This window comes from Halichoeres trimaculatus, unplaced genomic scaffold (assembly GCF_033239565.1).
Source record: "Halichoeres trimaculatus isolate MK-OKI-2021-1 unplaced genomic scaffold, fHalTri1.1 fHalTri1_scaffold_7, whole genome shotgun sequence".
NCBI classification, from domain to species: Eukaryota; Metazoa; Chordata; class Actinopteri; order Labriformes; family Labridae; genus Halichoeres; species Halichoeres trimaculatus.
Window position 1 is genome coordinate 25,063,850 of NW_027437185.1, and position 23,747 is coordinate 25,087,596.

The 23,747-nt window shown below is 39.6% G+C and overlaps 1 protein-coding gene across 2 annotated transcripts in view; it reads right to left on the reverse strand.

Annotated features, from left to right (window-relative positions):
• Positions 1-918: 918 nt before the first annotated feature.
• xpnpep2 (X-prolyl aminopeptidase (aminopeptidase P) 2, membrane-bound) overlaps positions 919-23,747 on the reverse strand; it is a 113,541-nt gene continuing 90,712 nt past the window's right edge. The window contains exons 1-21 of one of the 2 annotated variants that reach the window (XM_074674145.1): positions 19,111-19,334; positions 18,431-18,492; positions 17,996-18,106; positions 17,696-17,759; positions 16,955-17,059; positions 13,160-13,246; positions 12,850-12,993; positions 11,512-11,613; positions 10,603-10,684; positions 10,205-10,406; positions 7,849-7,938; positions 7,431-7,540; positions 7,166-7,243; positions 4,218-4,289; positions 4,075-4,135; positions 3,784-3,853; positions 3,495-3,599; positions 2,965-3,024; positions 2,775-2,851; positions 2,593-2,682; positions 919-1,506 (exon numbers count right to left, since the gene is read on the reverse strand). In XM_074674145.1, the coding sequence (XP_074530246.1) occupies positions 1,306-1,506; positions 2,593-2,682; positions 2,775-2,851; positions 2,965-3,024; positions 3,495-3,599; positions 3,784-3,853; positions 4,075-4,135; positions 4,218-4,289; positions 7,166-7,243; positions 7,431-7,540; positions 7,849-7,938; positions 10,205-10,406; positions 10,603-10,684; positions 11,512-11,613; positions 12,850-12,993; positions 13,160-13,246; positions 16,955-17,059; positions 17,696-17,759; positions 17,996-18,106; positions 18,431-18,492; positions 19,111-19,159 (2,022 nt within the window). In that variant the 5' untranslated portion in view covers positions 19,160-19,334 and the 3' untranslated portion in view covers positions 919-1,305. Of the gene's footprint in view, positions 1,507-2,592; positions 2,683-2,774; positions 2,852-2,964; positions 3,025-3,494; positions 3,600-3,783; positions 3,854-4,074; positions 4,136-4,217; positions 4,290-7,165; positions 7,244-7,430; positions 7,541-7,848; positions 7,939-10,204; positions 10,407-10,602; positions 10,685-11,511; positions 11,614-12,849; positions 12,994-13,159; positions 13,247-16,954; positions 17,060-17,695; positions 17,760-17,995; positions 18,107-18,430; positions 18,493-19,110; positions 19,335-23,747 lie in introns of those variants that run through there. The other variant, XM_074674146.1, reaches the window with a different exon arrangement.

Sequence of the window (23,747 nt, forward strand, 5' to 3'; positions counted from 1 at the left end):
ATTTATCACGGTCACCTTATGTTCAAAGCAGTATGGCACTTCACTCCTACAATGTAGTGTATTAAAAGTGTAGGGTGCGTGAGGATGAGCCTGAAGTTGCACTAAAGTACAGTAACTTAAGGGAACACAGTGGAGTTTTTGACCACGAGCGGCAAACACAGCAATGTTCTGATGAGTGGGCTCCTCCTTTATTGGTGCTCACTCGCGCTGTTTAGGAATTTCACATCATCACAACTTGATTGTTTGGCTAAAGAAGTAAATGGGAGTAAAGAAAGACTTTTTTGCTAGAAAACAGATATAAGCTAAATAAAATTCAATTTACTTTTTGAAAATCTTTTTTCATAGATCAGTTATTCTTACTTTATATTTCCAAGAAGCACTTCTCCAGGTTACTTTAAATAAACTGATCCCAATGGTACTCACATTGCCTGAGGGAAACTGTCAAACACAGGTGACAACATGTAAGGATGTTGAAATGTTCACTATTTGCACAACTGAAGACACGACAGCAGAAGAGCCTTTCGTGAGAACAATGATCTCATACTTGTGGTTCCTCTTTTTCAAAGCATCTAACTTTTACACAAAACCAATATGGATGAATTTGCCTTTTCCAAAGCGGTGCCTTTTTGAAATACGTCTCCACGTGCTGTCAGTGATGCACGTGTCTGATGGGAGCATACAGAGGCAGGGTGTAGGGCAGCAAATTCACACCTTCATGTGGCAGTAACAGAATAATTACAGAGCTAACATCTCTGGGCATGAGCCCTTCACATGTTGCAGAACTGAAGTGCAAAACTTATTGTTTCTTTTATGACAAAATAATCTTAAGAAAATGTATCCAGCTTTAACATGATGATCAAAACCAACATACAATGAATATGAGGCCACCCTCAAGCACAAACATTTGTTATAGTGGGGGTTGAATTAGATTTTTTTTATCGATTCATATCAAAGTTGAGTGTCCACTAATTCTGTCATGTTAAAATGATCAACCTCATGACTTCCATCCACAGCTTTTTAAGAGTTTTACTTTAATAAAATAGAAATTATATCAGCAGGTTATACAAATATCCAATTAATAACAAACAAGCTCAAACAGCAAAGATCACACAAAAGATACTTTTACTTTATACACAATATCAGCAATTTATCATCATTATTAAATCATTAAATAAATCAACACATACACTCCTTTTTTAGAAAAAAAAGGCTTAACTGCAGTGCATCTCACAACCCGGTGTAGCTGCTCATTAGAGACTGCATAGGGTAAACATCAGTGTGCAAGTTGGAGCCGAGAGATGACGTTCAGTTGATGTTGTGGAGGAGAGTGACGGCCAGAGAAATGAGGGTCAGAGAGGAGGAGAAGACAGAAGCAGAAGAACCAGACGCAGAGAAGGGCTCTGTGTGTTTCAGCATCCAGTCCTTTTCCGCTTTAAGTTTCTGCCTGTCCAGCTCAGGTCCCAGCACCTTACGGATGGTCTCATAGTAGTTATTCAGCCAGAGAAGCTGGAGAAAGACAAAACCATTTTAATTAAATTCACATTCAGGGTTTAAGGAGAAAAAAATACCACAACAAGTTAAATACGTAATTATTGTGCTCAAAGCTCAATTAAGGTGTTCCTCAGGGATTAATTCTTGGTCCACTTATCTTCTCTAATTATCACTGCCAATCTGACAAGGGCAGACAGACAAATCTTGTGACTTTTTCAGAAGACATACAGCGCAAAAAACATAAAACACCTCATCCCAAGTCAGAAGCTTTTATCCAAAGTCACTCTCACACAAACCAAATCCAGAACTATTTGCCAATTCTACTAAACCACAGTCATAATAATTACAGCACCACTGGTCCATGGAGGTAAGCAACACAAGCTTAGTGTATTTGTCCAATTCTTCGTGGCTCCGTCGATTTATTATAAATGTTTGTGATTTGTGTGCTGAACAAAAATACATAAGAGGCAAACCTATGAAATTTAAAAATCCAAAAATTTAAAGTTGATACCAAAATCCTAAAAGTATCCAGATATCTAATAAGTAAAACAAATTGTGTTGAACTAAGAAGTGCAGCAGGATAAAAGAGAAACACTCAAACCTCAAAATACACACTCTGTTCTCTCTAACCCATGGACAAATGGGTGATGACCTGAGGTTACATGGCCACAGAAGGTTTCATGTATTCTTCTCTGTTAAATTGTTTCACTTTTAATAAAAAGAAAGAAGAAGAAAAAAAACAGAACTTATGATTTCACATGTGGTTTTGTTTTCTTGAAGATTCTTTTTGATCTCTGAGCTGCAGAGATGCTTTCACCTGAGGTATTAAGGGGATTTCACAAAGACAGTAGCACTGAATAAGAGGCTGTGCACACAGATCACACTTACTGAAACTTCACTGTGTTTACAAATTATAGTGTCTTTAAATCTTTGGGGAAGTACATTTTAATAAGACGTAAGTACTGCCTATTTGGTTAACATGTTGGGTAGGGGCTTTTTAACACTTTGTTTTTACAAGAATATGAAGCATCTTTTCAGTATGCACAGTTTAAAAAAATGCAACTATAAAGAAAATAAAAACACTACAACACAAACTGTTACCTGCTCCGAGCTGAGGAGAGACGTGTCAATGAGCTTTCTGTCGTAGGGCACTAATGACACAGTGTCAAAGGTCAGGTAGTTGTTTCCATACTGAGAGAAGAAAGTATTGATATTGTACGTTAAAAATAGGAAGCAAAGACATATGATGATGTAATGATGATAAAGCAGCCGCCTATATCTACCTTTGTTTGTACAGGTACGATCACAGCAACATCTTCAATGCGGATCCCAAAGTCATTCTCTTTGTAGTATCCGGGCTCTGAAAGAAATTCAACATTAGTTTATTAATCAAACTCACTTCCTTAATCAATATACATCTGAAGTCAGCGTTGATTTATTTTGAAAGGAAATAAAAAGAAAAAAAAGTCTTACCAATAGACGTGAACATGCCAGATCTGAAGGGAATGTTATTACCCTGAAAACCAACAGGCCCTGGAAAAACGAGAAAAATATTTAACTACATTCTGCAGAACACCTTCATATTTATTTTTTCTGCCTTTAGAGTTTCTTTAAATAAGAAATACAACTTTTTGGATCAAGTTTGTAAGATTACTGTGCTTGTTTCTCTGCTTTCATTAGGCCTCATAATGTTATACATTTTGCGGATCAGGTAGTGTGTTCAGCATCTTTCAGTGACATGTTTTTGATAACTCTTTGTGTGGTTGTAGAGCAAAATAAAATGTGAAGCCACAAATCAAATGCAAAGTTATAAACTGCATCACTCCCACGTGGTGTTATATCCGTATGATGACATTCACCTTGATGTTATAGCTTCCAGTGCATTATGCAATTAATAATCTGCTCAGGTAAATTAGGGGTTAAAATGGGCTTTGGCAATGAGGATGTAAGTTAAGAGATCATTATTTTCACAATGAGTTGTATAAATTAAAAGGAGAACATACACTCGTGAACTCCAAAGTAGTTTCCAACACCATGACCTGTGCCATGGCCATAGTTTAAGCCCACCTCCCACAATGCTCTGCGGCCCAGCATCTCCATGTTTACACCTGTAAATTAAGAAAACAAACAAGACAAGGAGTTCTTAGATCACGGTGCTGTCAACTGCTGAAAAAGTGCTCACAAAATGTGCATAAATGAGAAATGGGGCTCTCTGGTGGTAAAAGTCTGAACTTCAGGGTTCAAGTATTTCAAAACATATTTTCAGCACGTGTGTCTGTATTTTCTTCATACCTCTTGTTCCTGAAGGGAAGATAGTTCTAGATATCTCAATGTTTCCCATGAGCACTCGAGTGAAGGCCTCCTGTAAAGAAAAAGGTTTGGGTTTTATGTTGGGTTGACTGTTTTCTAGGAGAATATTCTACATTTATTTTAGCCAGTTAATGTTTATGGGTAATATAAGTTAGAAAAATCTAATGAGATCAAACCCATCAGACTGTGGTTGATGAGTCATGTCTTGTTTTTTAACATGGAGCACGTATCCCTTCAAATATTCACACATTAATGTACTGCAGTAAGTGTTACCTTCTGCATATCTGTCGGTGTCCCCCAGTGAACTGTTCGAGTGATGTCAGTGGTCCCGTCTCTGGTGGTAGTGAGAGACAGGGTGACTCATTTCAAACTAAAATGCTGCGATGTGAAACCAAGCAGAGCGTGTTTCTACTCACAGATACTGGCCACCGGAGTCAATCAGAAACATCTCATCAACCGTCAACCTCCTGGTCGTTTCTTTTGAGGGGCTGTGTACAAAAAACAGGAAGTAACCACAACTGTTATTTACAATCTGATGTCAGTCTACATCACTGCTGACCAATTCACAAAGCACTCATCAGAGCTGGAGAGTTAAATCTGTATATGTGCCGTAAACAAACACCTGTTAAGTTTCCGGTTAAATGAGTTCACTCAGTGCTGATGAAACATGTCATCAGCCAATGAATCCCCCTGTGTTTCAATAGACAACTGAGTTTAAGTATCTAAAACTCATATTTACTTATAGCACTTTTCATGCAGTCAAAAAATGCAAAAAATGGGAAGCTGTACAAAATACTCGGAGAAAAAAAAAAAACGGGTCAGTGCGATAAAATCAGAATGATAATGAATGCCATAAAATGAGTAGGACAAAATTATAAACATAACTAAGCTAAAATGATTAAAGATGCTATGAGGAGGATCTGTTTTAATTGCACTCCCTTGTCACCTTGCTGCCCGGAGTCTCTGCACACTGTCGTAAATTACTTTTAGTGAGGTGTGTGTGTGTTTTGGAAATAAATGTAGATCAGATTGAAACAAATTTACTTTCTTCAAGAAAACTTTTCACTGGATGCAACGTGGCAAGGTGAGGAACTTATCAGTACAGTCACGTAGCGCTACGGTTTGAAACATGACATTAAGCAAACATTGTAGCAGCCAGCTGTATGTTAGCGACATTGGCAGCCCGGTGCTCCGATGTTTCTGTAGGCTTACGAAACAAAGTAAACACTGTCAGTTTGTAAGTAGTTTAACAGCTGTTAATATTTAGCACAGCTGGCAGCCCGGTGCTCCAAGACATGTCCGTAATGTGTGACGTTAGTAAACGTATTAGCTATGTCCTGCAAGTCATCCACCAAGCAGAGCTAACATGACTTCACTCTTTATTTTATTGATAGATTTGATTGATAGGCTAATTAGCCTTTAGCTTGGGCTGTATCACTCTCCTGTTTGGCTTTCTTCTGCTCTTCTGTCCTTTTTCTGTCTGACAGTTAGGCTCCTGTGTCCACAATCACCACAAAAGTAGTCATAGAAATTGTTTTTAGCAGAGACAAACATAGATGTCTGTGTTTTATCTCTTCTCACTACAAAACTTTGTCAGCTGGTGCGGTGTTGTCTTAGAGACCTACACGTGCCAAAAATCAATCCAATTCTGGTCGACCCAACCTGGAAGCTAAGAAGTAGCAATTTGAAATAACCTGTAACCAGCAACATTAGTGGCAATAATCTAATTTTAAAGTGTGGATTACAGTCAGGCATATATCTAGAAGGGAGACTTTTTCAAGTTCAATTTCAAACTCCTCACAGCCCCTTTAAATCAAAATAACATGAAATAAATTAAAATGATTTGAACTAAAATAAAATGAACAAAGATTAAATAGCTGGATTAAAATAAGATGAAATAAAGTTAATTACAATAAAAAACCCCAATATATTAATTGAATTAAAATAAATTAAGCCAGAAGGGAGTTTAAATGAAAAAACAACAGTGTCCTCTCCCTCCGTGTGAGGACCCTAATAAAATGAAAATATGATAAATTAAAATAGAATTAAATGAACAAAAATGGAATGAAATAAATTGAATTCAAATGGAACAAGATTATTAATGAAATACAATAAAAACAGAGCAAAAATGATGCCAAAACAGAGGTCATAAAACCAATGTTGCAATCAAAATTATTATTAGTTTCCAAACACAATGGAGGAGCAGCTATGGCAAAAGAATCTGCTGAAACCACTATAGGAGGAACGCATATGGACACAAGTGATGCTTCAGATAAAAATACTGTTTTGTGTAAACACACTCAGAGTTTGGAGAAAGACTACCATAACAACAAAGTCAGTGGACAGTTTCAAGTATAAAGAATGATAGTGATGGGTGTACTCCCTGGGACTTTCCAACATTTTTATTGTGTGCGTCATGAGCACTTCTATTTTTGCACTTATGTTCATTGCCAGTGAAGAGCATGTGAGAAATAAGTGGTGAGATGAGACGAGGACAGTGCACGTACATGGTCAGCATCTTAAACTCTAACACTGAAAAATCAATAAAGGGCGGCTCTTTAGTGTCTGAATTCTACTGAAAACATGATGAAAACACTCACAGGTAAAAGTCTAAATGAAAAAGTGAAATGTCAGAGTGCAACCGCCTGTGAATACCTTCTGAAGAGGAGAAGTTCATGGCACAGAGGAATCAGCTGCATTTGTCTTGTAACACTGTTAAAAACTTATCAGGATCAATTCTTCATATGTCATTAAAATTTGTTGAATATAAAAGACTTAGAGTTATGCCAGCAACTGTGTTTGTGCATGGTCCGTGAACATAAGTCATTTGCAACATCCCACAACAGCTGTGCATTAAAATAAGACCTTCAGAACTATGCTGCTACAGTGACTTGTCTCAATGCCATCTGAACCTCTCCCTCTCCTAACCCTGAATGCCTGCTCCTGCTCTGTGTAACTTGGGTTGCGTGGATATGATCCCATGGGAGACGATATGAAGGAGGTTTCTGGCAGTAGATAAACATCTCTTATTCCTAGTTTTAGCTTAGTATTCTCAGGAGGAACATAATGACAGAGATATCAGACTAAGAGACTGGGGGAGATGAATAAATGTGACAGTGGAAAGGGAGAGTGACGCAGAAAGAGGCCTTTGAAAGACAACTCTCAGAGTGGCTTTAATTGGTCAGACAGACACGACAATTTGTATTCATCAAAAACATCAAGTGTGCTTTGAAAAAAGATCAGGGGGGCTGTTGTTGCTTATTTGAAAGAGAGAGATGTGTGCTCAGATGAACAGAAAAAATGGGACTAAACCTGTGAATTATGATCACAAAGAGGAGGAAGATCTATATGAACGTTATCCTACCTGTAATGGGCGAGGGCAGCATTGGGTCCACTTGCAGAGATAGTCTCAAAGCTTGGGCCCCTGTTGTCCTTCTGTTTCCTGTAATCATGTTTTTGAGTTATAAAAGCAACTTTCAGCTGGGTTGTCTACAATAACCCACTTCCTTCAACCCTTTCAGGAACATTTCTTAATTTTGGTTTCTTCATGGGCCTGAATCATTTCCTGGCTCGGTTGTAATTCCTGTTCACCAAATCTTACATCTTGTTTCTCTTCTGTGAGCCCTCACCTGCGACACTCATTGACGTATTCCGCAGCTGTGAGCTCCGTCTCCTTCCCCTGGGGCACCGCCTTCTCCAGCCACATCAGGAGCTGGATGACTGCAACTGCATCCCTCACCTGCACACAGCCATAAAGACACAGTGACCCGGAAAGTCTCTGCATCGATCACAACAATGGGCTTGCATTTTACATTTTAATACAGAGATGCTGTTCAGATGTGTGTGTGAACAGGGTAATAAATGGATCAGCGTGTGTGTTCACTGAGGTGTTGAGTCCCCAGTCTGGCAGTGAGGACTGATAAATGAATTCCTGGAATCATGATGGTCTCACATCAGTAGTTTGTGCTCATACCTGGACTACAATACACAGCTCTATGCAAGACAACAAGTGTGTTCTTTCTTCATGTGTGCATGTTATATACATACATGAGCATCCCTTAAGATCCGCTGCTCAGTTTCATCTTTTACAGCTTTGGTCGTCAGCACAGGAGAGTAAGAGCTCGTCAGAAGTTTTTCCTAGATGATTCAAAAACAGTAATAGTTTTAAAAAAGTAGTCTGAGGGGAAGTAATGTCCTCTTCTTCCCCCGCTGGCAAAAAGCATGTAGTAGACTTTTCCAAAATGACATTTTCTGTGAGTGCATGTGCTTCTTACTCCAAAAAGATATTTGACATTATAAGGAAACATAACTACTTTGCACTTTGTTGAAGGGCAAATATAAAAATAGCCTTGTTTAAGATTCAGAGAAACCTGCTTCACTTCATTTTTTTTTCCACCACTTTTTGCGAGCTACCCACACAAAAAACTAACATCAGTGTTTTATCATGATGGACAGCACGGCCCTGCAATTCGAAATGAGTCATCTAATCTGCTTTAACAGGATGGATAAAAAATGAGTATGAATGTGAAAAGTACACAGGGAATATGACAAAATGTGACAATGTGGTTCGTCATTTTGATGCTCAAAAACTTGAAGCAGATGTTTAAAACACAGATTTTTCAGTATGAAGCTACAGTTTTTACATTACAAAAAGCTATTGATCCACTGCTTATATAAATATATCGATTAGTAGAGCTGTAAGAACTTGGATTGAGATCACAGCATGTTCAAAATATTAAGCGCACTCAACTAGTCATGACTCACTGCACAGAACAGCTACAGCACAGCCATACTGACAGATTTTCACACTGTATGTGAAGAGAGCAACATGAAAAGTCTTAAGATTATATATATATATTTGAAGAGTTCATTTGCAAAAGCAGATAACTCTGTTTTAAAAAAGAAAAGTTTTTAAAAGAAACAGCTGTGGCGTATAGCGGTTTCTGCAACAAAACATGAGCTTTGATTCGGTTTCCAACAGGAGATATCGGCATTGCACCAAAATGGATTTCAGCTTTGTAAACAATGCAATACAAAAAGTAAATCACAAGCATCAGCACATTTTTTCCAAAATGGTGTGTATATGTTTTTACAAATGAACTCTTCATGTGTCTCATTGCACAAGAAAGTTTTCTTGAGCTCACAAAATAACTTGTTTGTGTATTGGTTATGTACTTTCTCTTTGCTTTGTGTAGCTAACATGGTGTTATTATGAGTGAAACAGATCATCAGATCTCTTACAGTCACATTTGTCAAAATAAGCTCCAAATAAACCAGAACATAGATAGGATTGATTAACCAAATGTGGATTAGAGAAGTCTTTCATCCAAGTTTGATGATGGAGCTATGATCTAGCTACCGAGCGTGGTTGCACTAAAATCACTCCACACCAAAATCAATTTCAGCAGAGGAGTATGGGGTGTCCATAAAGTCTCAATTTAAGAAAAATAAAAACTATCACAATACAATATATGAGATATCTTAATAATATTTATTCTATGTCAAAGTATATATATATATAAGTTTTTAATCATAGTGTATTTGTGTATCTCAGGTATCCTGTTGATGAAAGAGGTACTGGTAGATAAACCCCTAAAAAATGTCTACTGCTCAAGAGAAGGCACAATGTGTGCCATGGTTTGTTGAAATAAAATTGGGTACACAGACTCAGCGAAAGTACAAAACTAAGTACGGCAGAGATCCACCGTCATGTCCGTCAGTTTGTGCATGGCACAAGGAATTTATGGAGACAGTGGATGAACAAGAGCATCTAAGAAAAACATTGATTGTGTAAGGCAAGGCGCTCTCAATGTTCTCCTCCAAAAATAGTTTTCCTATTTAATTACTTTAAAAATAAAATCAATATCTACTCCTCATTTTGTGACAATTTCCATGTATTGGTCTGTTCATTTGCTTTGGTAATACATTTTTTAAAATGTAAAGAGACTTTATGGACACCATATATTATTGAACCCAGAGGTTCTCTTAAACACATTACATGAAGAACTAACTGACTTATTCCATCATAGATAGAGTTGCAGAGCTTATGTATCAACACAACATGGGGCACACCCCTTGAGTTTGCCCAGTAGAGGGCACCCCCCTTTATTTTCATTGGGTAAACCCTGATTTTACTCAATGAAAATGGTAAACTGCTGATAAATATGAGCATTTAATGACAAACGATGGCAATCAAGATCAATATCACAGCAGACGATATAGTATCTTTTGACGACATGATGATTTTTTGGACCCATATGATAATTTTCTTTGCACACAAGAAAACAACCCATAAGTTAATTATCACTTAAAGGGACTTCAGGGTTGCACTGCAGGACCAAAATAATACAAGTGGCAAAATCACACAGTGCTGTCAACTTTCCTTAATCAAATACCTTCATACCTCAGGTGTAATGAGCTCATACAGCGCGTAGTTTGTGTACTCTGTACCGATCCACACTTTGACACCAGGCTGAGCCACGTACTCCTTCAGAATGTCTCTGACAGTGTCGTAGGGTTCTAGCTGCACACAGAGCGGCCCTTCACAAGAGGTGTTCAGGTACTTCCTCAGCTCCTCTGAAACTCTGTCCGTGTGAACAAAGAGCCTGAGGTTGATGCAGGGAAAGGAAAAGTAGAAGATATGGGTCATGGAGGAGTAGTACGAGTGCTGTATGCTCTTATATCTCAGTGTTGACTGTGGGAAAAGTGAATGTGTTTGCAGCTGCCATTAAAGGAACAAAAGAAAGAGCCTGTAAAAGAGCTCTGTACAATAACACCTGAAACCCTGAAAAACAGACTCACCATATACGATCCATCGTGAGCAGAGTGTAGGAGTAGAAGAAGGGGTTGTATGGGATGTCATTGCCACGCAGATTAAACAGCCCTGCAAATGAAAGCATACACAACCCCTGACCATCAGCATCAGCTCGTACTTTCTTTCTGCTTCATACACTAAAACCAAGAAATCTGTTTACATCTCAGGTTTGTGTCTGAAGCATGTGACTTGTTCTGTGTCCTTGTCATTAAAGAGAAGCCCAGTAATTCTAAAATCAGGAGTCTGGCGAGGCCCGCAGCTCTTGAGTCAGCTCAGCTTTCATAAACAAGAAAGATGCTTTTGAATAAGGTATGAGAATCTGTGAGGAGCAAAACAGAAAAACTTTGGTACAAAACACAAAAATAAATCAGTCAAACAAAATCTGACCGTCTGTGATTGAAACAAAATGCAAAGTGTTTATTTTATACTCTCTCTCTTTTGAATACCTCTGGATGTCAAAATGAACACAATTTCCCTTAATACAATTTTTTTTTTCATATTTCAATCTCATGCAAATCTCTGACTTTTGTGCCTTGGTCACAATCTCTCAAACCAGGCTAATCTTATTCTGAATGCTTTAGTTGTATTTGTGCTTTGTTGTTTTGTTTCAGTTCATTGTGCAAAGACACAAACTATACAATGGCCAGTGCAAACATCAATCTGTGGCACTAAAAATACAGCACAGCTCAGTTTCACCTTTCCACTACTTGCTTTCATTAAAGAATTTAAGGCACTGTAATATTGCATCTTTTTCTGTACACCCACAACCTTTAAAGGCAATACTTCACATATATAATTGAAAATGATACTCTGGTAGAGTTTTTTTTTGGCGCTAACCCATCGCAGTTAGTGACTTTACTATGAAAATCTTTATAAACAAATTGCGCGTCACTTACAGGCTGTTTCATCTAAAGCTGAAAGTAGAAGAGCTGTTGGTTCATAGGGGTTGTCCTTCATTTGAGTCCTTATGTCCTCAACTTTCACTTGCCAAGACCGTTCTGCAAACACAAACACATTTTACTTTAGTTTTCATCCATATGACAACAAACACCTAAAGCTCAGTTGAGTTGTGTTACACCAATAGATGAATACATGAAATCGTATACAATATTGCCCATAGAGTTGGGATAATTTTCTCTTCTCAGGAAAGGATTGAGATTTTCAAAGGTTAGTTGTGATCTCAGATTCACTGTGATATGTCTGGAAGAAAATGATCAACAAATTTCTGAGAAGACGTGCACTTAATCTATAAAAAGGTTAATCATATCATCACAAGTAAGACTATGAGGTGGGACTATGAACACGAAAAATTATGGGAATGGGTTGAAAAATAATCTTTTTATTGATATTACCTGAGAGACAAGAGTCTATTTAATTATGCTCAAAGCAAAAATAACCATAAATCAAAAAAAAAAGTCCAGTTCAAAAGGATGAGTCCATGCATGCATGATGCCACACAAGGCAGTGATCGTTGTGAAGCTCTGTTTGAGCTGACTTAGCAGTATTTCTCTGAAGAGTGCACAGAAATAAAACGTTATCATCCATCCCACAGATAGCAGTAAGCACAGGTGTGAACCATTTGCTGATACGGTGGCGCTGAATACTTGAATGTCTCTCAGACTGATAGCTTTTAGCTCAGCTAGTGTTGTTTTCTTACTGAACAGAACTCGTAAAACTCCAACCCTAACACAAAACAAAAACAGGTGCCCGGTAATAGTCCTACTCTTAGCTTCAACAACTAAAATCAGACAGGTTTCATCAAAACTCAATTCAGCTGCTGTCTGTGATCATTGCTCACTATATCATGTGTAATTAACCTCTTAATGGTATTTTGTTAGTGGACAGTGCTTAGCAGTTTTGTTTTTACTGGCTGTAAAAACTGTACAATACATCCTTTTTCAGCTTGAAGTCACATGTACTCTCATACACAGAAACTAAGAACATTAGATTTATGATATGCCCCATTAGGACCATAAATAATACTAAAGCCTGGGATCGTCCATAGAGCTTCCTTTTCAGGAGACTTTTCCATCGTCTAAGTATGATCTGTATCTGATCTGTCATAAGAACAAACACAGCCTGTTTATGGCTGTGTTTGTGAAGCCTCCTATCTCACAATGTTTGCAGGTATTTATCAGCACACTGATAAAGAGTTAAAGGGCACCAAACAGGCAGACCAGCAGACTGCAGTCTGTGTGTGTACAACAGCGACAGATGCATTTAAGGAAACCTACGTATGACTCTGTCGGGCAGACGGGTGATGTGGTCAGGAGGGATGGGCGGTCTAGTTGTCCACACTTGGTCCACCAGGTTATCAGGGATGGACTTCAGGCTGCGATTGCTGGAGTCCAAATTCATATTGTAGTTCTCCTGTGTCTCTAATGGAGGAAATTGCGGATGATTACACACACAGAAGCAGATCAATCTCAAGCAAACAGTCTGTGTGGCGTCTGCAGGCTGCATCAATAATTTTCCATCTACTTGAGCAAGTGTTTTATTGATGTTAACCCAGACTGACAGAAGGGATGGAGAGGAGAGACTTACGAAGGGAGAAGAGGAAGGGGTCAAAGCCGATCTCGCCTCCTGATGGAACCTCAGCGATGAGCCACTCCGCTATACTCATGATGGACACTGGAGAACATCACACATGACAGAGCAAAGTCAAATAATTATTGACTTCAGAGCTTCTGACAGAATGAATCCAATCTGCTTAACTCTGAGTTTGATTTATTTTTCTAACATCAGAATACTCAAAGTGTTTGTCCTACTGACAATAAAACCAACATCTGACTAAATGAGACAGACTTAAAGCAAAAGGTGGATCAGAAGATTCTAAATCACATTAACTGTGACTTTTTCAAGACGAGAAGTTTAAAGGGGCAATTAGCAACACTTTATACTCTCCCAGGTCATAAAGATATAAAAGATCACATCCTAGTTTTTTTTGTTTGTTTTCTATGAAGCTTTGAATAGGTGACCAAACAAGCAAATGAGTGGTTTATATCCATCACCTCATAAAGGAAACTGTCAAGGCTAAAAGTCAAAGTCATAGAATAATCTTCTCAGCTGCAGAAAAAAGCTAGTTGACACAAGTTAACAAGAGTCAACCTTGGAACATATCAGCTCTCATGCTCCGCCCCCACTGAACAATACATATCTCTGACAGCGGATGTCATCTTCTCAGTGAGTCTTGTGTAAATCAACGGCTACAAAAGACAACTTCCAGCCAGGTCTTTTCTTTTCTGTGCTTCCTTTGGGGCTTCAACTTAAATGCTGCCATTTCTTGGTCCATTTATTCTTCCAGGAAAGAACCCATTCATCTGTTTTAAGCACATCACAGTAGATAATCAGATGATTCACTCTGGAGCACTTTAGCAGAGAGAAGCATCTGCTTCTTTATTTTTTTAAGAACCAAAAAAAAAGACGCCTGGTTTCCTGTGATTTAGCTTCAATTCACAGAAGTGTAGTTTGCCAGAAAATCAATGTCATGTTTTGAGTGCAAGCTTTGTCAGGTCTGTTCTCAAGAGGAGAAGAAAAAGAGCACAAAATACTCATTTGTTTAACTCAGTTGGGACAACTTTTCTGATACATTCCAGGAAGTCAGAAATGAAAATGAGAGGGATTTGTGACGCAGCGTTAAGCACATTTGTGCTCTGAAATTAATTTTTTTTTTGTTTTAATCTAGAACAAATTATTAGCTACACTTGTAGACACTTTATAGAGATGAATAAATCATAGATCTGATTACATTAAAGGTATAATTGGTAGTTTAAATTAGGTACAATTTTTTATACTAGTTAAAATGATCTATATGTTCCGATGGCATGCAATACTTGATGTGTTCTTAAATGAGAGCGAATAATATCCTCTATCTACGGCAGAAGAAAATTCAGGAAAACATTAGCCAATCACATCGATCAGAATCCAATCTGTTAAACCAATCAAATCCCATCCTGCAGTTTTGCCCTCCTCCTGGGCGTACATTTCACCGGCGCGCACTGCCCCTGACTCAGTGCGTGTTCCCGAGTTTTTTTCGGTGTACAGGTTCGCACTCAGCAGAAGAATGGAGAAACGACCCATATCCCGATTACTGGTTACTGCTCCGCCAGCTAAACAGAGCAAGAAAAGAAAGACAGAGGCTTTCTTTTCTTTTTCTTTTCTTTTTCTGTTCCCTTGCCTCTAACTACTGCCCCTCTTGCTCGACTTCAGGCCTATCCCCTCTGACCCAATGAGGTACTTGGCTCTGGGCTGTAGTCTGGATCAGAGTCTAATAAACTCTCACCACATGGACCCTGACAAGCAAAGCGAGTACTAACAAAAGTCACGTTTGTTTATTTGTTTTTTAGCTTTACGTTTTAACGTTTTGGTGTTTCCTAACCTCTAAATGAGACATGACTCGATGTAGTGCAAAACAAAATGATGTGCTGAGACTGTCTTTAAGTCATTCGCAATCATAGTTGCGAATCAGCGGCACTCATGCATGTGAGCGGGGGTGCTGCTTTGGAGAAGCTCCAAGGGGAGGGGTAGGAGGGGCTAGGCAGAGTCCTGAGATGCTACATTCAAATTCATGCTAGTTTTTTAGGACTCCCGACCCTGCCTTTAAATCAGTGTGTTTCACTTGCTTTTGCTCTCCACAGGGACAGTATTTTCCTCATACACCAATGCCTGCTGAACCATGGTTGGTCAGTCTACTACTCAGACTACAAACGGACGACAAACAGGGACCAGAGCATGCTCCTAAGGTCAAAATCCAGCCTTGTGTACAGACTGAACATCTTCATGTCTTATTTGTGCATAGAGATTATACGAAAGTCAACGACACTCGCCAGAGGAAATACGTGAAGGAACAAGGAGGAGACACAAACTCCACTCAGAAAGGCTTGCTGGAAAGTTCAATCAGAGAAACCTATTACTGTGGGGAGAAATTGCTTACCACTACAACACAATACTGTACTCTTCCATTAATATCATTCTGTGTTTATTATAGTGCCCCCTGTGGATAAAGCAGTCGTTGCTGGCTTTGATTTTTGGTGCTTCTTAACAAAAATCTGATGCTTTTCTCTTCAAACTGTCAAATGTATCATCTTTGTTCCTTTCCTTTGTTTTCCTTGAATTATCACCACTGAAACCCAGCCTGTGGATCCCAGCATTAAAAATGACTTTTTAATTTCTCATTCTGCTTGTTGATGGTCTTGTTTGGATTTTAAAGTCTTTTAGAGTCATTAGTATTAATTCTAGTCTGTTTCATAACCAGTTAACAAACCTTCCCATAAGCCTTACACAGATGATGCTGATAAGTAAAAACTAAAATAATGATAAAAAATTTAAACATGTGTGTCAGTGAAATGAAACTAAGTAATAACGAAATGCTGCAAAGAACATTTCTGCACTTAGCAAGCCAAACCCACACACCTACTCGTAAACTTGCAACATCTGTCATCTCGGAATATCATGTGGTGTAATCAACACCTTGACATGTTGCACTTGTCAGGAGGAGGAATAGCTTGGCAAAGCGAGAGTGCCTCCACACAGCTGTTTTACATGAGAAAACTGGAGGAAAACAAGCCCGCGGTGCAAGAAGAGAAACTACTTGTGAATATGTAGCATAAATTCTGTTGTTGCTTTTGTGTTTTTATTGGGCATATATGAAACTTAACCAATACTGAAATAATTACATATAGAAAATACAGATAAAAAACTACACTAAAAGTGGATAAAATATGTAAGTTTAAAGGTAGATGATTATTTTGCACTAAGTGACACTGATAACTCATATACACCAGATATAAAGACACATATCTAGATTTTCCCAAACAACAGACCGCAGTTGTGTGTCAGATCATTTATTAGGGGGTGAGATCTAGAAATATCTGTTATGTTGTGACACCCACTGTGTCCTTTAATGCTAATTTTTTGTGGTTACAGCACATTCTTCGTAGCTGAGTTGTAGTTCAAGTAACAGTGGGTTGAGTTTTTTATTTCCTGCTTTGCAAACCAGCTCCCAAGGAGAGAGCATCAGCTAAAAGCAGCAAAAACATGAAAGAAGCTGCTAAATTTCAGACCCTCTTACTTTGAAATTGTAACATTTTTAAAATCTAAAAAGTAATTTCCACATCCTGTCAGTATCACATGTTTAGTGTTCAAAGTGTTTTCAAAAGCACAACATGGAGTGTTTTTAGCTCTGTTGTTTGAGGACTATTTTTATCATGTAAATCCTGTAATTGTGGGTGCAGCATGTCAGGATATTTTTGCATTATGACCATCAAATCCACAAATATTTCTCCGGCATGCATGTGTCCTGTGTTGTCAAAACAAGCAGTCCCGATGTTAACCCCCTACCGTCTCTTTCCAGCTCCCAGTTGCAGTCCAGCTGTCTCTCAGCCTGGACCCAGTATCGGCTGTCTGTCCACAAAGTGGCTTTGGTCAGGGTAACTATGGCAGTTCCTGGGGAGGGGCAGGAGAGCAGCTGTGATACAGAGAAGTGTATTACAAATGTCTATAAATGTCAGGGCTGAATTAGAACATTGCATGATGGGAGGGAGTAAAAAAAGTATATGTGGAGAGGAACAGGAGGGTGACCAGAGGACAAAGTGGTGACAGTAATCAGGCCTGACATTATCATTCTACATGCACATCCTCACATAAAGCAGGAGCTGTTACAGGGTGTACGAAGAAGGTGGCCCGTACTGACTTTTCTGTATGGTGTAAGTTTTGTCCGGTGTAAACAGCATTCAGCTGAATTATCATTCGTCTTCTTCTTTCTTTCTTTGAATATTACAAATTAATCTATTCATCATAATTGGATAAAGAATCAACATCATCATTTAATCGTGAAGTCACCCAGCAGAGGATAATGCCAATGGATGATAGAGTGCAACGATGCAGCGGGTGGAAGCAATGAAACTAAGTGAGCGAAGAGGAGAAGGCTGTATAGCGAGGATGTGGGATGAAAGTAAAAGGAGCTGGAAGACCGCGGCACTCAGATGTGGGGAGTTGAGTCATGGGGAGGAGGAGTAGGAGGAGGATGAGGAGGAGAAGGAGGGGGAGTGAAGGAGATGAGGAGGAAGGAAAGGATTGTACCTGCGGAGCCTGTAAAGCCGGTCATGAAGGCCATCCTGGCATCACGCGGAGCGATATACTCACTCTGAGGGGAAAAAAAAAAGAGAGGGTGAGCATCCCTTTCTGGCTTTTTTACAGCCACACACGCACACACATGCACACACACACACACACACACACACACACACACACACACACACACACACACACACACACACACACACACACACACACACACACACACACACACACACACACACACACACACACACACAAGGTTTAAACCCAGAAGAAATTAAGTATGATAGACAGCAGATGTACCAGGTGGGCATCCGTGCCAGGGATAATGTAGGCAGAGATATTCAGGGGATGCATTCGCTCTCGTAACTCCTGCAGCTGGAGAGTAGTATTTACTGCTGTGCTGGGGAGGTACTGAAAAAAAACACACACGCACACACACATAAAGAAAGAAAAGAGAGGGGGGGGGAGAGACAGAGTGTTAAAAGTCTAGAGATTTAATTAAAACCTGAAGAACTGCTGATTCATCCCTTTCTTTATCTCCCTCTGTAATCATTAGCCACAGTGCATGGGCAGTAATCATTAACTCTACTTGTATATAACTCATGCAGCTTATGAAAGTTTAGGATATTACTGTGCAAAATCGTTAGAGTCAGCAATATGACTTCAGTTTTTAAAAAATGAAAACTGAACTCTGTTGATAACATCAAAGAGCTTTAATCCCATGTTTCCACTCACCGGTGGGGACAGGGAGCAGTTCCTCTCTGACTGCTCGTAGAAAACGGCAGCAACAGTGTCTCCTGAAATTACAAGCACTCAGTGAAACAGTACTATTGGAAAGCTACACCAGACCTGAGCTATGCAAGCACATGTTCAGATATTTTAAAAAAAGGAAGCATAGCATGCGTTTCACATTTCAGATCAATACAAATTATAGCTCAGGATTATTAAAGACAAAAACTTCTGGCCAATCAGAGAAAAAGGGGGCAAACAGTTTTGAAATAAAACAAAGCAGCTGTGCAAATAGGAAATTACTGACTTAAACACAGCTCTTCAAACACTCAAAGACACAACCAGTTAACACTCCTAATTCTCAGAGATGATCAGGGGGAGAATGAGGCATATGAAACAGAGCTGCTGTCTCATTTCAAGTCAAAATGTATGCAACATAAAAAAAAATACCAAGAAGATGCAGAGGGAGCAGCTGGTGATTCCTCATGCTGCTTTTCCCTGAGTGATTTCAGCATAAAGCCATCAAACTGATTGCAGCTATTGAAACAAACACTAACATCATCTGATTTTACATTTAAAACACTCCACAGCTGCTGTCATGACTTCAAAACAAACAGGAAGACTGATTTAAATCACAGCTCTTAAAAGTCTTCACACAGACTTAAGAATAAAGAGGAACTTCCTACCTGTTAGTGCTGCCACAGACAGAGCCAAGAGCCAGACACAGGACGGCATCTTGGTGTGGAGAGATCCAAACACAGAGTGGCTACAAATCAGGTGCTCTGATGTGTGTGTGTGTGTGTGTGTGTGTGCTGCAAATGAGAGAAAGTGTGTGTGGGTGTCTGGTGAGAAATTACGTGTGGGTGTCTGCTCGTAAATGCATGACTGTCCTCTCTCTCACACACACACACACACTCTCTCCCTCTCTTCCTCTCCCTGCTCCTCCTCTGCCACTGCTCACTATCTCCTCTCCCTGCGGACCTTTGATAGGAATCATGTGCAGAGGCTTTCAGGGGAACTTTTGGTTCTAAGAAGCATCTATTTTTGTTGCTTGAGCTAAAACACAATGAGCCAAATTACAATGATCTCTCATCTTACTATGCGCCTCACTGCCATTCAGTGTTTCTCTTTAAATCAAGTCAAGATGCAGCTTTCAGACACAGGATTAGGATTTCCATCAAAGATGCATTGCTATCTAGCATTTTTGAATTTAAATAAAACGAACATTATAACTTCATTTGCACTTAGATAGAACATGCAAATCCTGCATTGAATCTGCAAGATTACACCAAACACCCAGGATAGATGTGTTTCCATACTCTGAACATACAGATGTAGATTCATAGATTATCGAATATTTATATTTGTGCACATGAATGCACTAAAAGTGTCTGCAAATCAGCTGGTCATGGGTAACCTTTCCAATCCTCCAAGTATCTCCATAAGAAAGGTCTGTGCTGGCATTATTTTTAAATCCCTGTATAGGTGCCAAATGAATAATCCCACTTAGCTGAGAGAGGGAGGAGAGAGAAGGGAAGAGAGTATTAAAACGGAAGATTTATTATAGCAGTGATGTATTAATAATTGTTTAGGTCTCGTCAGTGTGAAAGCCAGGCAGCAAAAAATCACAGTTTTTAAATCTGTCATGCTTTGAAACCAAACATTACACCAAATGGCGAGGCTCATGTTTTAGAAATGCCAGTTACAAACATAAATTTGAAATATAGACTCTTATTTGTAGCTCTGCCTCTTCAGCTAACCTCCTGAAACATCTACATAAAAGAACAAAGTCTGTGTCGCTTAACAGAGGTGGTGTGAGCAAGTACTTTTGTGGTGATAAGCACTGATTTCCTGAAGTCTTGTCATCGCAGTGAGGCTGCAGAAATTCCAGGATGTCACTTTGAGCAGACACATCACATGCCATCTGCTTCCTCCTGTTTCCAGTCTCTCTGCAAAGTGTAGTTACCAGGAAGCTGCCTGCGCCTTTATATTTATCTCACTGACAACAGAGTAATAACTGATATAAATCAAAATAACCCAACTACTTCGCTTTTTAATGGAGTTGGCTTTCATTATTTGTCTTTAATTTGCAGATGCAGAAAGTAGTCAAAGGCGAGGGGGTTGTAAGCCCAAGGTTGACGAAACTCTCGAAGTCAAATCTTGGGCTTCCATGCACAGCCAGCTGCGTCCAAATGTATGACGATCCACTACAAGTGGGCACACTGGGCACTCAGGAGGTATGCAACTACTGGATTTGTGGAATGTACACCACAGACATGACAGGTCACTGTTGTGTTAACTCATGGTCTCAGTGGCCTGGTGAGTGACAAATTCCTGAGCCTGCTTAGGGGACAGATGGCTGGTGGATGGGATACATCGTCTGCACTATCCCCTCTCAGTTTTTCCAACATTAACCTCAGGTCAGGTGCAACAGTTCCAGACTTGTTTCCATTTATTTTTGCAGGTTTCCTTGTCGACTCCAGAATTGGTCTTATCTCTTGCCAGACAGACATGTTTATTGCTGTCCAGATAAAGAGAACCGTGGAATTTGTCTCTAAGCCTGTCTTTGAACTTTTCCGCTATTGTTGCCTCTGCTCAGGTTATATAAATCATCACCAAACAACAAGGAACAACCAACTTCTTTCGTTCCACCAATGGAAAAAACAGCCTGGGATATGGTCCGACAGCAGTTGGTGAACAATGAATGGAGGAGGAGCTGGAGAGGAGATGGGATCTCCATGGAAGTTATGCCCACACACATGTAAACAAAGGATGAATTTCCATCAAGTAGTCTGATTTGGTTGAGTTTGTTATGGTTTGATAATGGAAACCCTGATTTTGCTTGAAACACACAGGAAGCGTGTCAGCTCCAGAATGGCCTGATTTTCATTTCCGCAGCAGGTCTCACGAACTGTATGTCTCACATGCTGAAAATCTCAGGAACAAAAGGCTGAACTATTGTCAGCCAAATTCTCAGAGAAATGATAAAAGAAGGAGTCCTGTCAGATACAAAAAAAAAAAAGAATGCAAAAGCAGGTATTCTTTTCAAGTCTCTATAGAGACCTCCCTCACTGTAGTCTGAAGCTCCGCCGGGGTTTGAAGCCATGATCAAAGCCCGTAGACCCTGGAGCACCAGCAAAGTTTCCTGATAATAATACACTTAAATCAAATGGCACACAATGCTTTTATTTTGAAGTAATTTGGGTAAAAAAAACAAACAAACAAAAAACAACAAACACAAAGCAAAACAAAAACAAAAAAAACTTTGAAAGCTCCATAACCCTTTGCTAAATATTTAATACCATCTAAGCAACCCCTCTCTTCCCTTGCATCCATCTCTGTGCCCCTCTCTCTGCTCAGCTAACAAAGTCTGTGTTACAGTAACCACCTGCTTTGATGAGACTGATACCTGATATGAAAAATGAGTACAGAGCCATAATTTATGTAATCATTTTAGAGATCAAATATCAGATTAGGAGAGATGTGCTCCAGAGTGATCTTACCGACCTCTCAGTGTGCCCGGCGCCACCCTCTGAATTAGGACACAGACACTTTGTATGCTAACAAAATGATATCAAAAAGTAGAGTACTTGATAGAAACACAGCACAGCTCATGCGGAACAGCTGACATGGACAGAGCCATGACACTTCTGTGAAACCCTTTAATAAGCCACAATAAAGACAAGTCTTCATAGTTTTATTATTATTACATAGTTTGTTAATCCAGGGTATTTTATGATTATGCAGCTTGCGATGACTGGAACTGCAGCTACCTGATGTGAGTGTATTATTATCAGGAAACACCTTGCTGGTGCTCTGGGATCTACCAGCTTTGATCATGACTTCAAACCCTGGCAGAGCTTCAGACTACAGTACAGTAAAGCTGCAAAAGACATTAGTGATACAGGAAGATCACAGAGCTGTCCTCTTAGGTATAAGTTGTAATATTTTAGTAAGTCATGAAGAGGCTCAATATTCAACAACATGACAGGAGAGTTAGAAAAAGGATAAAGTTTCAGTCTACATCAGGTGTTTGCAAAATCTTAATTTGGTTCCTTTTTGCTGTAATTATGTGTTTCTTGGATTTATAGAGTAAATAAGCTCTCACCAGCAATGTCAACAGCATCAACTGGTTAGTTAAGTTATAATTGATAAAAACTAGATGATTGAAATCAGTGGCGATTGCTCTAAGACGAAGTTAGGGAAGCTCAGCTTCCCCTAAAAATGTCCCCCCAAAAAGTGGTGATATATGTACTGCTGTGTGTACATTTTTTTGATAAAATATGCGCTTGAACTCCTTCATCTTTTGTTCAGAATCAGCTACCTATCACAGGTATCTGGCTCAACCTCCTTCTCATTCATCCCGCAGCGTCTCAGAGCTTTAACACAGTCAGACGCTGAGCGTCTTCTGACTTCAGCGGGGAAGCCTAGAGTGGGTTGTTCCACTGTGGAAACTGGACGGCCATTGGATAAACGCTGGGCTTTGTCCCGCCCATCAGACGCTCAGCGTCTCTGGGGGTCTATGAGGCAGTGGACTGGCCTGGACGCTGGGCTTCTGCATGATGATTGGATGATCTGTCTGAGGCCAAATCCCTTTTTGATTGACAGTGAAATGAGCCAGTCAGAGATCTTGAAGTATAACCCTCCACCGGAGCATCGTCCGAGGTCTACGTTTACTTGTTCTGGACTGATCTGGATCGATCCCCAGCGAGTTTATCTTTCTTGAAAACAACGAGCGTTGTGTTTAAAGATTCCCTCTCTTTTCACCAATAAGCAGCTACAGCTACAGCTGCAGAGCTTCTCCCACTGTCCCTCACTTCCAGCCTGTCGTAGTCTCACATAGCAGCTCCAGCGGCAAGCAAGCTGGCACGGAGGGTAGAATTTACGTTAAAATAAATAAACAAATTTATGATGTAGGCCGGAAAAAAATGAACTTCCCCTCCTTGACTGACCAGCAGCCGCCACTAATAACTTATGAAACTTTTTAAGATACTCAAATATGCTTGACATTGAGTGATAAACAGAAAAATGCTGAAAAAGTAGGAGTTGGTTTTTAAATGAAAGAAATGAGTCAGGGTTGTGAGTGTTTGGAGGGAAAAACTTCTGAGTCATGGCGTTCTTTGGGATGAGGGTCAGGAGGTTGGCATCTGATGATCTGAGGTGGGGAGATGGGGAGTAGCATTCAAAAAGATTGGTCAGGTATGAAGAAGCAATGTCATTGGAGGCTCTGTTGGGGAGCCAGTGAAGGCGCTGAAGTTTGGGTGTGATGTGTGGAGGAGGAGTATGTGAGCAGCCGGGCAGCTGAGTCTTGCACATATTGTAG